The sequence below is a fragment of the Lepisosteus oculatus genome, chromosome 13 (assembly GCF_040954835.1).
Source record: "Lepisosteus oculatus isolate fLepOcu1 chromosome 13, fLepOcu1.hap2, whole genome shotgun sequence".
Classification (NCBI taxonomy): domain Eukaryota; kingdom Metazoa; phylum Chordata; class Actinopteri; order Semionotiformes; family Lepisosteidae; genus Lepisosteus; species Lepisosteus oculatus.
The window spans coordinates 19,433,590-19,446,741 of NC_090708.1; the positions used below are offsets into that span (position 1 = coordinate 19,433,590).

Sequence of the window (13,152 nt, forward strand, 5' to 3'; positions counted from 1 at the left end):
TAAAAAACAAGAGTGACAATGAAAATACCACTCACCGTTTAAATACCACTATCGTTTGAGTGGTATAGCGATGAGTGGTATAAAATACCGTTTATACCACTCATTGCTGACCTTATCTTCTTATTGAAAACAAAGGCCAAGTAAGAAAACAATGTTTGCGTTGGCCGGGAATCGAACCCGGGTCAACTGCTTGGAAGGCAGCTATGCTCACCACTATACCACCAACGCCCCATGTGTTCGTCAGTTTCAGCAGCATATCTAAACGTGCATACTGGGAAATGAGAACCAGAACAATTTGTTCTGGGTATAAATATTTCTCTTTTACATACATTTACTATATCGTTTACCGGAAAGATGGTGTGCAGACGGTCGGGTGTAAAGATTTTCCGTACAGTGAAACATACCGGATTCAGTTTTTCAGCTTGTGCATGTGAAGTCCGGTTAAATACAGTACACCGGAGGATACGGCACTCTCATAGTAAGGTGGCACTAAATTCTTCAAAACAACGGATGGACACAAAATGGTTTAAAATTAGTTTTGTTAAATCACTCAGAGATAGAGTTTCTATCCAGAAAAGAGTTTTTCTGGACTAATTTTAAGTGAGTTTTAGTCATTCAGAGGAGACTTTCAAATCCGTCGACAGCTGGCTCGTTGGTCTAGGGGTATGATTCTCGCTTAGGGTGCGAGAGGTCCCGGGTTCAAATCCCGGACGAGCCCTAAAGGTTTTATTTAGTTGTGAGATTTTTTGGGATGCCATACATCAATCGATGTATCAATTAAAAAGCCGAAAATACTTGCTACTGTTGTAAAAAAATAATAAAAAAATATATATAACCCTACAAATGCACCATTTCTCAGGCGTTTCAGCGTGCGCATCCTGTTACCGCGACCTCACAGAAGGAAACTCGGCATATACGGCTCGTTGGTCTAGGGGTATGATTCTCGCTTCGGGTGCGAGAGGTCCCGGGTTCAAATCCCGGACGAGCCCATCTTTTCCTTTTTCCAAAAAAAAGTAATTATTCCGCCATGTTATTAGAAAATAAAACGACGTATACAGTTTCAGTGAGCAGAAATAAGTTTTTATTCTGTTTTATCTTCCGGTAAGAAAAAGCAGACTGACCCCGACGTGATTTGAACACGCAACCTTCTGATCTGGAGTCAGACGCGCTACCGTTGCGCCACGAGGTCTTGCTGCAAACTTCACAGAAATTATTGCTTCTTCCTTTAGTCTGTTCCGGTCTGGAGCGGAAGAGGGTTTGAAGGCAGGAGAAATGGTGGGGTGGGCGACTGCTCGCTCTGGATTTACACATTTCAGTACCCGTGTACACCAACAGTGTTTGAAGCACCTTAATAAGGTTTAAAAAAAAGCCGCTTAAAAAGAGAAAAATAAAATCAAAATAACATTATACAGAATAAAAGCCGTATACAAATAAAAACACCGAAAAAGGAGAAAAAGGCTCCCTGCCTCATAACTCTTGGGCGTTTCGTCCGATTCGGACCTGGGTGCCTTAAATGTAGGCTGTGAGCACGCTTCCTACCTAAGAAAAAGACAGGAACACAATTTCAGTATATTCCAGTGTTCTTGCGGTGCAACAAAACAACACACTCTCCCCGTCGGGGAATCGAACCCCGGTCTCCCGCGTGACAGGCGGGGATACTTACCACTATACTAACGAGGAGTGAGTAACTCTTCCCATGCCTGAGCTTACCAGTACGACAATCACCAACACGCAGAATCCGCGTGTGGGTGATTGAATTCTGTTATATTCTTACACGTTTGCAGATTATGAGAATATGAGGCGTACAAATATAAAAATGTCGTAAAATAGTCAATAACTTATTTCGTGTAGTTGCATTTATGCCCCCCATTTGCCCTTTAGGGACGTATAATGCTATTCGTTTGATTTTTAAGCATTACAAGAAAGGTGCCCTATTTGTAAGCTCTGCCCTAGGTATTAAACACAACGCCGTTTAAAGCACTATGCCGTTACACGAACACAATGAAATCGTGTGTTCATTCTGACCGACGAGGCTGCTTACACGATATTACACATCACACCTCATCGTTTCTTTGCTGTATATTATCATCACAATAATCATGAAGTCGTCGTGCAGACTCGATTAAGCTTTTTTTTTCGGAGCTTTAAGGCGAGAGTTGTTGAAGGCATTTTCACGACAATACCAGAAGAGGGCAGTATTATCCTATTCGTTGACTGGGGGGGTGGCTAACTTTAAAAACGAGGGTTGACTGGGAGATCTGGTCCAGGGCATTATAACTGTTTTTTTTTTTGCCAAGTGACATCTGACCCTAACCCAACACAGTACTATCCTACTGCAGTACGCATCCTTAAAATCTAACTGCAGCGCCTCAGACTCAATGCACACTTGCATTATGCACTTTTTGGATGGTCTACTATGTTTTTTTTCAATATTGTTCTCCACAACATATTTATTGTTCTGTTATTATTTATGATGTCCCTATTGTACTGTCTACATTGTGTGGTGTTGTCTGTTGTGCTGTGTTGTGTTCTGTACTGTGTATGTCCTGACACATCAGCGTGAATAAGAACTCCAATGTACAACTACATATGCCAATAAACTACTCTAATCATGCTTAATATCAATGGTGGCACCATTGGGTGTTATTTTAGCAGATTTAGTCATTGTCCCAGTAGAGAAGTCTAGGGGTGATTTGGTCAATTTGGCCTATAGTACTAATTAAAAATTAGTGATATGTGTGAGTAGTTTGGTTTCTTTTCGGTTTGTATTTTTTTTCTATTTGTGACCAGTGTACAACAGGACAAAAAAGAAAACCCTGAAAATTGCTGAATGTACAGTGTGTTATTTAATTTATTAAGTATTTGGTTTAGAAGGTACCTGTCAAGTTTATTTTAAGTCAATTATGTGTAATACGTCTTTCTGCTGATAGAAAAAGACTAACGGTAGAGAAAAAGAAATCACTGGGTGACAGAGCCACCAAGCACTTGAGGCATTCTGGGAAAAGTGAAGTTAAAATGGTGATTGGCTGGACAGACCGCGGGTGGCCCAGTCCCGAGGGCCTCACACCTGCTAGTTCTCATTACTTACATCGATCCGGAACTGGACCAGCAAAGTTGTTGACTAGAACCGCTTCAAGTTTGTTTTTTTCTCCTGAAAGATAGGAGACCTGGAGTTCCTTACGAAACAATAGTTACAAGGCGACCTTTTACACCTGAAAATAATGAAACAATTAAGGGTTTGGTGATTCAATGCTCAGGTGGAACAAAAAGCAGCAGGTGTCCGGGGCCCAGGGACCAGGACTGGGAAAGCCTGAAATAGCAAGAACAGATCAAAGGAAAATGTAGTATGAATCCCAAGAGACACCTTGTGGCAGCCGTGAAGAAGGCAGGGAGTGTGCAGGAGCAACCTGGGTTTGAAACATGAAAGACAGGGGGCTGTGGGGTCTGTGACTCTGGAGCTGTCACTTTCCCGCAGTAGCTCAGAGAGAGTTACTGCTCATCTCCTCAGATCCCAAAGGTACATTGTAACTGGCAGCTTCACTGTGGCACTGTGCCTGCTCTCCTTTCAATGTGGAAAAAACCTGCCCTGGCACAGGCATGCCCATCGCTGCACGTTACACCACTAGCTTTGGGCTTTGAAGATATCCTTCTAGACCTTCACATCTGACCTTTTTGCTCACTGTGTTAAACAGTACACCGCATCTGTTACGTCTTAAAGTCATTTTATTCTGTTTTCAGATAGGCTAGTTAGGCTCGGGAACACTCTTCCAAAATGATTCAATTTCTGTGTGTGACTAAAACCAGACTGCAGAAACACTCCTCTCTCTTCCAAGTGGATCAGTCTCTTGTTTTAATAACACCAATCGGGCAACAATATATTGACAGCCTGTTCATCTACAGCTTCACTTCACAGTATTATGTGTTGTGAATGTTACTGAATGAAACATGTTTTATGGCAGATCTGGACTGCAATAGCCATCTGGATGCACATATTTGTCCCCTAATAACAATGACAAAGCCATGATTTAGTCCCATCTGTAAGCAGATTGCTGATTTACCTTCTGATACGTAAGCATTACAGCACACATGTACAGTATGGAAATCCCTGCCTAGCCTAATGCAAGTGCAAGAGAAGACACAATGCAACAATCAAAAGCACATAACTGAGCTCCAAGCACATCGCAAATACAACATGTGTGAAACTACTGAAGTGCTGTGCAAATTTCACAATGCCCAGAGTATGATTGATCCTGTTCACTGAATTAACAGTTTTAACATGTATCTTGCTAGTGATTTGCAAGGTTTTGTCGTTCTCCAGGATACAGTTTCTCTGGAGTTTCTCTGGACTTTCAGTAAGCCCCCTTCCAGGTGAGAGCACGTCGTCCTCAGGCGGAGCTCCCCTTGGCTCTCTGCACCTGTTGGACCCAGTCCAGGTAATTGGAGACTTTGGTGTAGATGCCCAGCTTGTCTGTGCGTCCGCAGCCCTCCCCCCAGGACACCAGCCCCACCAGAAACCAGGTGCCCTTGTACCTGGTGACCATGGGCCCCCCGCTGTCCCCCTCACAGGCGTCTTTCTTGACGCCCAGCTCCCCGGCGCACAGCATGTTCTCAGTGGGGGACTGGCTCATGACCTCGGCGCACTGGCTGAGGGGAGCCAGGGGGATATCGATGAAGCGGAGGGCAGAGCTCGACTTGCTGGAGCCTTCCTTCTCCCGGCCCCAGCCGGACACCACCATGCGGGTGCCGTTGAGCAGCAAGACCCTCTCGGCCAGGCCCTTCGGGGGCAGGCAGGCGGGTAGAATGTACCGGGAGTAGGGCACGGGCCTGGACAGCCTCATGAGGGCGATGTCGTTGTCGGCGATGTTGCTGTCGTAGTGGGGGTGAGAGATGACCTCCGAGACAGGCACCGTGACCTCTGTGTCCTCCAGCTTGTAGCGCTCATACTCTCCTGCGGGGGGAGACCAAGCACTGCTTTTAACATCTTGTGCCACAGCCAGCTTTTAAATCTGTTCCTCTTTGGAAGGATTTTGCGGAATCAGAGCTAGGAGGGTTAAATAAGAGGACAGGTTATTTAAAACCACCATTCAACTGAACAGGACTGGCAGATTATCTGGACCTGAGGACTTCATGCAACGTCTTGTAAGAAGAACTGTTGGGAAGACTGGGCAATCACTTGTAAGAGCCTGACATACCCAATCGGACATGATATCTGGATCCCTTCTCCAGGCAGTGGGCAGCAGTGAGGACCCAGGAGTTGTCAATCAGAACTCCCCCGCAGTGGAATTTGCCCTGTGCGTTTATCAGCAGCACCTAGAGGGAGGGATAAAGGGCACAGTACACTACACTCCTGCCTCTAAAGCATTCACTGATGGGTATACACACTGAGAAGGCAACTCATTGGAGCAAAGGCACATTAGAACTGTGTAATGAACATAGATTAAGTCCATCCCTTAAGCCTGTTCTTTGGGGAATCTCCAGGAAATGGCTGGATAAGAACCTCAGATCAACCCAACAAGCACCCTGTATCAGATGCTCTCCTCTAGTTTGCAGTCTGCTTCTGCACTTATGTTAACCAAACCAAATGGCAGCATGAAAACTTATTTCACAGATAAATTATCAGATATCTTCACTGATGTGTTAACTCCCTTTGCAGAGCTCAAAGGATTCAATTTTTCATTCAAAATTATCATTTGGTATTTATTTTCTTTACGTTGCTCTTATGACTTATGTACTTTCCAGCTGTGTACTTAGCTACATCATTGTTGCAGTATGTGCATTAAACTACACATCCAGTTTATACTAGTTGTTTCTTCTACAAATGGCAAGATGCTAGATCAATTCAATAAGGCATTATGTGCAGTATAAAATTTAGTAATTTATCAGTCTGTGTGCACCTTTCTACTGTGTTTGATCTCAAAGCAGAATTCATGACTCTTGTTCTCTGCAAACTTTACTATCATTCCTGCTTGAATTTTAAGAAAATGGAGTTAACTGTATAATACTGCCTGTTCAGCTGTGCACCTGGAAATACTGTACCTCTCAACCATCTGCCACATTGGTAGTTACCTTGTGCCGCCTGTTACAGAGTAGCAGATGACAGCAGTAGTTCTAGAAACTGACAGATCACACAGCTGTGAAAACACAGCAGACAAGGAAGATAGTGCTGGGAGGAAGCTGCCTAAGAGGACTTGTATAATGGTGTGGGTTTACTGCATGTCCTGGGAAAGTGGAAAACAAAACATCCCTGAGGCTTTAAATTAATGTTAAGCTATACATTACTGTATCACCAGTTGGTTTCTGTTTCTTAAATACCTGGTCAGTGGATAACTGTGACAGACAGAAGATACAGATCTGTTTTTGTCACATGTTGAGACAGTTCAGTGACAGCTTGGTGTTATTAGCGGTTCAGTGTGTACTGTTCAATGGATGTGATTAACCCAGAGCACTATTCAGTGACTGAACTCCTCCCTAAAATGAGGAAAGCATCCAAAGAGATCAATGAAAAGACTAAAAATGTTTAAGGGGCTTTTTTCACTTTTCTGTTATGGAATCATGATCTGGAGTGAACAGTTGAAGTGGGATGGGAAATCCATTCTTTCAGTCTAGCCAGCTGACATCTCATTTCTTTCCTTAGTTCAGATGAATAGAGCTGTGCTGCACATAGAACAGTGCATGTTAAAATAAAGACACGTGTGTAGAAACAGGTTAATTCTGCGCTGAACCACAGAAAGAAGAAACATGACGTTTTGATTGCTTAGGATTCTTCAGGTGTGAATCACTCTCCCACTGTCTGTTCTTCTTTCCAGTTTTCAGAATGAACCTGTATTTGTTTCTTTGCAGCCGGCACATGTGCAGGCCTGTCATCACCATCCAACATCACTGTGGTTAATTACTTAATTAGTGCATTAATTAAGTAATTAATTACTGTTATTAATTAAGTCCTTACTGGTCTCGAGTTAATAATACAACATGTGGAGTCAGCCATGTACATATCATATTCGTGGATGTAGAAGTGTTCTTTCTCTGCATGCTCACATACAGATCTCAAGGTAAAGGTCTCAGTAGAGATTTGTTACTAAACCACACTTCTGGTCAACTTCTGATTTCCAAGAGCTGGTACCTGCCAGGGGCTGTGGCCCTTCTTCCCCTTCTCCCCTCCCACCACATAGGGCTTGAGGCCTGTCAGAGGGTTGGTTATCTTCTTCTCTGGGGTCCTGTCCACCACGATCTTCCCACAGGCGAAGGGCACTGCAGGAGACAACACACACTGCAGACACGCCGGGGACAAGCACACCGAGGAGAGCAAAGACTTATGGAAGGCAGTTAGGTCATAAACTGGGGAAAATGCACATTAAACGAATTAGTTTGGTGTGATTGTGTACACACTCATGTGGGTGTTCAGTAGTGTTGGGCTGTGCTATCAGCACTTTCCAAGCCGGGCACCAGGCTCACCAGGCTATGAGCTCCTGTCTAAGGACTGATCTGGCTGTCGGTGCTGCTTTCGGTCTGGAATGAAAGGGTTCTCAGGCACAGGAAGGCGGAGGAGGAGGGAGCCCTACCTGAGGGCTGGCAGCTCCTGCCGTCATCGGCCAGGGTGTACCCCGGCAAACACCCGCACCTGCGGCTCGTCCCGTTCCCACTCTCCTGGCAGGAGTGATCACAGCCGCCGTTGTCCTCCGAGCAGTTAGTGGCAAACACCGCTGAACACAGCATGGGCATGGCTGTTACTTACAACACTTTGTGACTGAACACAGCACAGGCGTGAATGCTATTTATGGTCGAAATTTTAAATACTTTGTGACTGAACATAGCACCACAGGCATAAGCAATATTTTAAATGCTTTGTGATTGAACACAGGAGAGGCATGGCTGTTACATTTAGTACTTTGTGCCTGAAGACAATGGGGACTGTAAAAACTCCGCATGACAAAGGCCCTCTTCAATTTAATGCTTTCAAAAGCAAAAATCCATCATCCAGTTTTATCTGACAGTAGAAGCAATTAAAACAATGATTTCATGGCGCCTTCATCAATTCAGATTTATCTGACTGAATAACATTCACTGTAAACCAACACATTTGTTAAAAAACATCACAAAAGGGCCTGATCATACAAGAGGTTGAATTAGAGAGATCCTCAGCAATTACAATCTCTGGTTGATCTAACCCAGTAGAAGCAAGACTTCTCCGAAGCTCACTTAGAGAAGTTATATGAGGGAGGTACAGTGTATCAGCATGGGTCGGGTTTGCTACTAATTGACGACAACAACAACAGTGCACAATATGAAACTTCCCCTGCACACTTCCCTTAAAATTAATTTTCTGAAACAATAAAAAAGCAAACAATTAAAGAACAAAAGTTCAAGGCCACAATATTACTTTGGAAAATCTTCCAGAGAAAACCTCTTGAAAAAGATTTTTGTTTTAATTCCCTCTAGGTTTTTTTAAAAGCTTTTCGGACAAATTAATCAAGTCCCTTTTGAAAATTATAAGAGCTTGGAAATGGACTGTCTACCACAGACATTGGACATGATCTTAACTGATCCATCCAAACCATACAGGGTTAATAAATGGACAGCTCTCCTCTGACAGCGGAGATTTATTATTATTCAGCATGTGAAAAAACTGAATCACCAGCAGGCATCACAATACTAATAGCCATGCTTGTGCAGTGATCAGTCACAAAGTGCTTCGGGTAGTAGCCATGTCTGTACTATATACTATAATAACCGAATCAACAGCAGGTGCCATGAATACTGTATATAACTGAATCAAAAGCAGATGTCATAAGTGCTATATACTATATATAACAATCAACAGCTGGTATCGTGAGTACTGTATATAACTCAGTCAACAGCAGGCATCATGAGTACTGCATAACAATCAAAAGCAGGTGGCATGATTATTGATATAACTGAATCAAGAGCAGGTGTCAAGTACTGCATATAACTGAATCAAAAGCAGATGCCATGAATCCTGTATACTGTATGACTCAATTAACAGCCAAATCCCTCCTCCTGAGTGTTTCTTCCCCCCAGTGTGGAACATTAAGGGTTATTAGGAAGGACTGCTCAATTAAAAATGTACTGGCGTAAATACGATGCATGGAAATGTAGATGTCAGATCAGCTACGTGCTGTAGAGCACTTTAAATTACATGATAGACAGTGAAAAATAAAAAATGATGAAAGAAATTGCTCCATGCTTACGGAAGTCACAGTGTCTCCCTTCAAAGCCAGGATGGCAGAGGCAGGTGTAGGAGCCGACCTGGTCGATACAGGTGCCGTTGACACAGTTGTTGGGAACGCACTGGTCTCCGTCTGAAAGGGGATACAGAGCAGCGTTCAGCTGTCGACACACTTGCTCTTTGCTCACCGAACTGGGCACTGTTTCGATCACGGGACTGTTTGGACTAAAACGTGAGAAAGATTACAAACAAGAGGAAGCCATTCAGCTCACATTGCCCTTTGTGTAGCGACTAGTTAACCGATTCAAGGATCTCAGCCATCTGTCTATGGAAAGAATCAAATATCGACAACATAGCTGGGGATCTTGTCCCATACTTCCACAACCCTTTGGTGTAAGAAACGTGACTCCTGATTTTGGTTTTAAATGCACTTCCATGTAGTTTTCACCTGGTTTGTGTTTCACTGTTCACTCTGAAGCAATCCAGTGGATTGACTTTGTCAGGGCCTTTGAGGATTTTGAATACTTATATCAGGTCCCCTTCAAGACTGAAAATGTTTCTTCAGCCTGCCAGCGTAGGATATTCCTGTAAATCCCAGATTGTATCTGGTTGTACTCCTCTGGAGTGATTTCAGAGAAGCAATTTATTTGCTATAATATGGTGACAAAACATTACTGTATAAATCATTATACTGTGTATCACAATGTACTGTATGATGTGACATTTTAAAATATTAACAGATAATTAAGTACAAATACAAACAGAAGGCAAAACTTACCAGTATACTGCATCCAGAACTTGAGCTGTAAAAGAAGAGAGAACATGCCTAAGTTATGATGTCTGTACAAAATCATCAAGGAGGTCTTTTGGCAGAGCAGGTGGGTTAGCTCTGGCCTCATTAGACCTGAAATTATTTACCTGATTTTCCTGTGCCTTCATTCAGATTAATCTGTTTTGCCACCTGTAAATGCCAGTCTGCTAATGAACCTGTTTGGAGATGCCGCCTATACTCTAGGATGCTATATGAGATACCTCCTGCACATTCTGATTCAAAGCAACATCATCAGCCCAAGGCCCCTTCCTAACCTCCCTAGGGACTGTACAAGACACTCATTCACTATGATTGTTAGCTGGTTTATAAGCAACAGGGATGAAAATAAGCAACACTGCATTGTTATTTACTTTACCATGAAAATACTGTACACACAAGAACCTGTGGCTCACACTGATAGACATGGATCTAATGATCATATAGAGGTAGTGTACAGTACATAGCCCAAAGAAATGTTCAATCAGGAGAAGGGTCTTCATGTTGCTTCTGGAGCTATAATGCCCAGCTCCGTGGCTAAGAGCTCAGAACGGTTGACAACAAACCACCAAACTAGCAGAAGGAGAGAGACTCACAGTGGCTTCTTTTGTCTTGAAGATTTCCTTGGCCTCCTCATAGTCGCACGTCTCCTCCATGCACTCCCGTTCCAGATTGCCAGGCTTGATCTCCTCCAGGAAGCTGTTGGCTCGTTTCTGACGCAGGATCATGTGCGCCTGCTGGCTGCTGTAAAACACTGGGATAGAGGGAGCCGGTCATCAGGCCATCAGGCTGAAGAGATGCATCGTGTGCTGACCCAAGACCCAGCATCTTGCTGACCCAAGACCCTAACCCTAACCCTAACCCAAGACCCGTGTTGACTGAACCCAATGAACATCGAAAACTAGGAATCCTGTTTTTTAAAAACAATTGGGGTTCGCTAGTTAGGGGTCTCCTGATTGCCTCATCCAGGAAAGGTTGACAAGACCACCTTGTAGTCTGTTTTCATCAGATAATCGAGGCTGGGCCTGATCAGTGCTGAAACAGGAAACATCCAAGGCACACCAGATTGCTGCTGTAAGTGGCTTGGTGGACCAGTAGGGGGCGCTCTTCACTCTGGGCAAGAATTTGTAAAACTCAGGATGGCAACCAGGGACACTGGCTTAAGAACTGTGCCTCAGATGGGGCCCTGACTATTTTTCATTAAGGATTCCATGGCACAGAGTGTTACTTGTGGTGTCCTGTATCAAGTCCAGTTATCTGATTAAGACCATTATGCATCTTTTAAGAAGGTGCTCAGGGTTAGTACTAGTGTGAATGCTGAACCATCTTCTGGGTTTTACACCTCCACTTATTCAGTTGTGTGGGATATTAGGAATTAGAACTCAGAAGATGGATGTTTGATACTATACATCAGTGTCTGAGTTAAGATGTGCTGCACCTAGCAGAAATACTCATTCCCTTCCACCGATGCCCCATGTAGAGAATATTTTGTGAACAATATCTGAATGCTCAAACTGAACACTTTTATAGGTGAAAAAAGTTAAATTGCAAACATTGCAACAACAAACAAAATCCAATATGCTTGAGTTAATACCAGGGTGGAAACCCTTTGGCAGCAATTGTGGCTTTGAGCTTTTCTGGATAAGTACAAGTTGGAAAATTAGCATATAATTTACACTCAACGGCCAAAGGGGTTAAATACTTTTGGAAGGCACTGTAAGGCAGCAACCACTTAATAAGCAAGATATGGAGAACATAAACGGAACCCTGTTTGCGTAACGTACCTGTAGCAAAGTATATTTTTGAACAAACACTTCAAGAGGTTCAGCTGAATAAGCCTCAGCACATCCAGTGGAAACACCACTGGTCTCAACACAAGAGAGACGTCATTGATTAATTAGCCTGCAGTCGGTAATGAAATCTCACCCTTCGGCTAACCATGGCGGCCTACCTGAGCTGCTGACACTTCTGGCAAAGCATGTCACCAGGAAAAAAAGACCGAAGAATGAGGGCTGCATGACTCCTTCAGACCAAATGAGTAGGCTGTACAAAAATAAATCACAGGTACAGTATGATGAGACTTTACCAGATATTAGTCAAATGAACAGATTTTTAAGTTCAATTCAAGTGTTTTTATCCCGTGGGGGAAATTCATTGTATAGCAGCTAGTTAATTTTCTGTACAGTTAACCATTTAAATTCAGGGCACATCTCAGATTTTCTGAGAAGGGCTTTTCCTGTACTTGTAACGCAAATAAATTCTTAAAATAGTGCTCATAAAACCTCCAGAATATCGCAGAATTAACATGTCAGTGGGTCCTCTCAAAGCACCTGAATATAGTGACCTATTAAAAAATTCAAACAGTTAAAACTTGTTTTTGATCGGCCAATATATTCCGTTTTCATATTTTTTGTTTAGAAGTACCACTTGTTTTTGCTAGATTAAAAGATTTCTGATTGTTCTGGGTGGAGAAGCATATAGTCTAGACTTTTCAAGAAAAAGGATTTGACAGCAGTTTATTCCTATAGGTTTCAGACCTTTGCTTTATAGAGATTAGAACAGTTCTCCCTCTGACCTGCCCGAAAACAGAACAACAGAATCAAACTTCCCAATGGTGGCATTTAAAAAATTTTAGCATACAATCTCAAACAGCACTACACAAACAGTACTAAGTACAGACCATGGGTTTGAGCAACAAAGCTCATATAAAAATAAAAAGATGAAAATCATGATAATGATACTTACACCTGAAGAGATAATAGCAAGTCTGGAATGGGGACTGCTATGTTTAATCTTTGTTAATAACTAACTTAATATTTACTCAGCGTCTCATTGCAGAAGGCCATTGCTTTCTCAACTAGAAAACATGGAAGCCTCTGTCCCACCCCCAACCCCCCATGCCCAAATTACCACCAAACACACAACTGCCATTCTTTCACAGTTTTTAGGGCAAAACACACCAAAACCATCTAGCATCTACTGATTTTTTTAGATCACTGACTTCAAATCAGTGATGCTAGGGCACCATCTATTTAAACTTACTTGCAGCGCCAGGAAGCAGATGCTTTCAAATGATGAAACCTGCCGTGGTAAAATTCTGACTTGAAAACCTTTTCTCATAACTTTAAATGCTTGTTTGGATTGATCGGAAGTTAAAGAG

General features: G+C 42.9%; 1 protein-coding gene and 5 non-coding genes across 7 annotated transcripts; 2 read left to right on the forward strand and 4 right to left on the reverse strand.

Annotated features, from left to right (window-relative positions):
• Positions 1-156: 156 nt before the first annotated feature.
• Positions 157-228, reverse strand: trnag-ucc (transfer RNA glycine (anticodon UCC)). Its single transcript has one exon. It is a non-coding gene; the product is annotated as a tRNA-Gly (tRNA).
• Positions 229-646: 418 nt separating this feature from the next.
• trnap-agg (transfer RNA proline (anticodon AGG)) lies at positions 647-718 on the forward strand. The gene has a single exon. It is a non-coding gene; the product is annotated as a tRNA-Pro (tRNA).
• Positions 719-917: 199 nt separating this feature from the next.
• Positions 918-989, forward strand: trnap-cgg (transfer RNA proline (anticodon CGG)). The gene has a single exon. It is a non-coding gene; the product is annotated as a tRNA-Pro (tRNA).
• A 128-nt stretch (positions 990-1,117) lies between these two features.
• trnaw-cca (transfer RNA tryptophan (anticodon CCA)) lies at positions 1,118-1,189 on the reverse strand. The gene has a single exon. It is a non-coding gene; the product is annotated as a tRNA-Trp (tRNA).
• Positions 1,190-1,608: 419 nt separating this feature from the next.
• trnad-guc (transfer RNA aspartic acid (anticodon GUC)) lies at positions 1,609-1,680 on the reverse strand. The gene has a single exon. It is a non-coding gene; the product is annotated as a tRNA-Asp (tRNA).
• Positions 1,681-3,705: 2,025 nt separating this feature from the next.
• Positions 3,706-12,784, reverse strand: proca (protein C (inactivator of coagulation factors Va and VIIIa), a). 2 transcript variants are annotated; one of them, XM_006637963.3, is made up of 9 exons: positions 12,738-12,784; positions 11,944-12,035; positions 10,589-10,746; positions 9,963-9,987; positions 9,207-9,317; positions 7,560-7,700; positions 7,121-7,248; positions 5,193-5,310; positions 3,706-4,948 (listed from the first exon to the last, which is right to left on the reverse strand). In XM_006637963.3, the coding sequence occupies exons 2-9, from the start codon at positions 12,008-12,010 to the stop codon at positions 4,386-4,388; spliced, it is 1,311 nt and encodes a 436-aa protein (XP_006638026.2). In that variant the 5' UTR covers positions 12,011-12,035; positions 12,738-12,784; the 3' UTR covers positions 3,706-4,385. The 2 variants fall into 2 exon arrangements, with proteins under 2 accessions (XP_006638026.2, XP_015217042.2); XM_015361556.2 differs by lacking the exon at positions 12,738-12,784 and adding an exon at positions 12,530-12,630.
• Between the last annotated feature and the right edge of the window lie 368 nt (positions 12,785-13,152).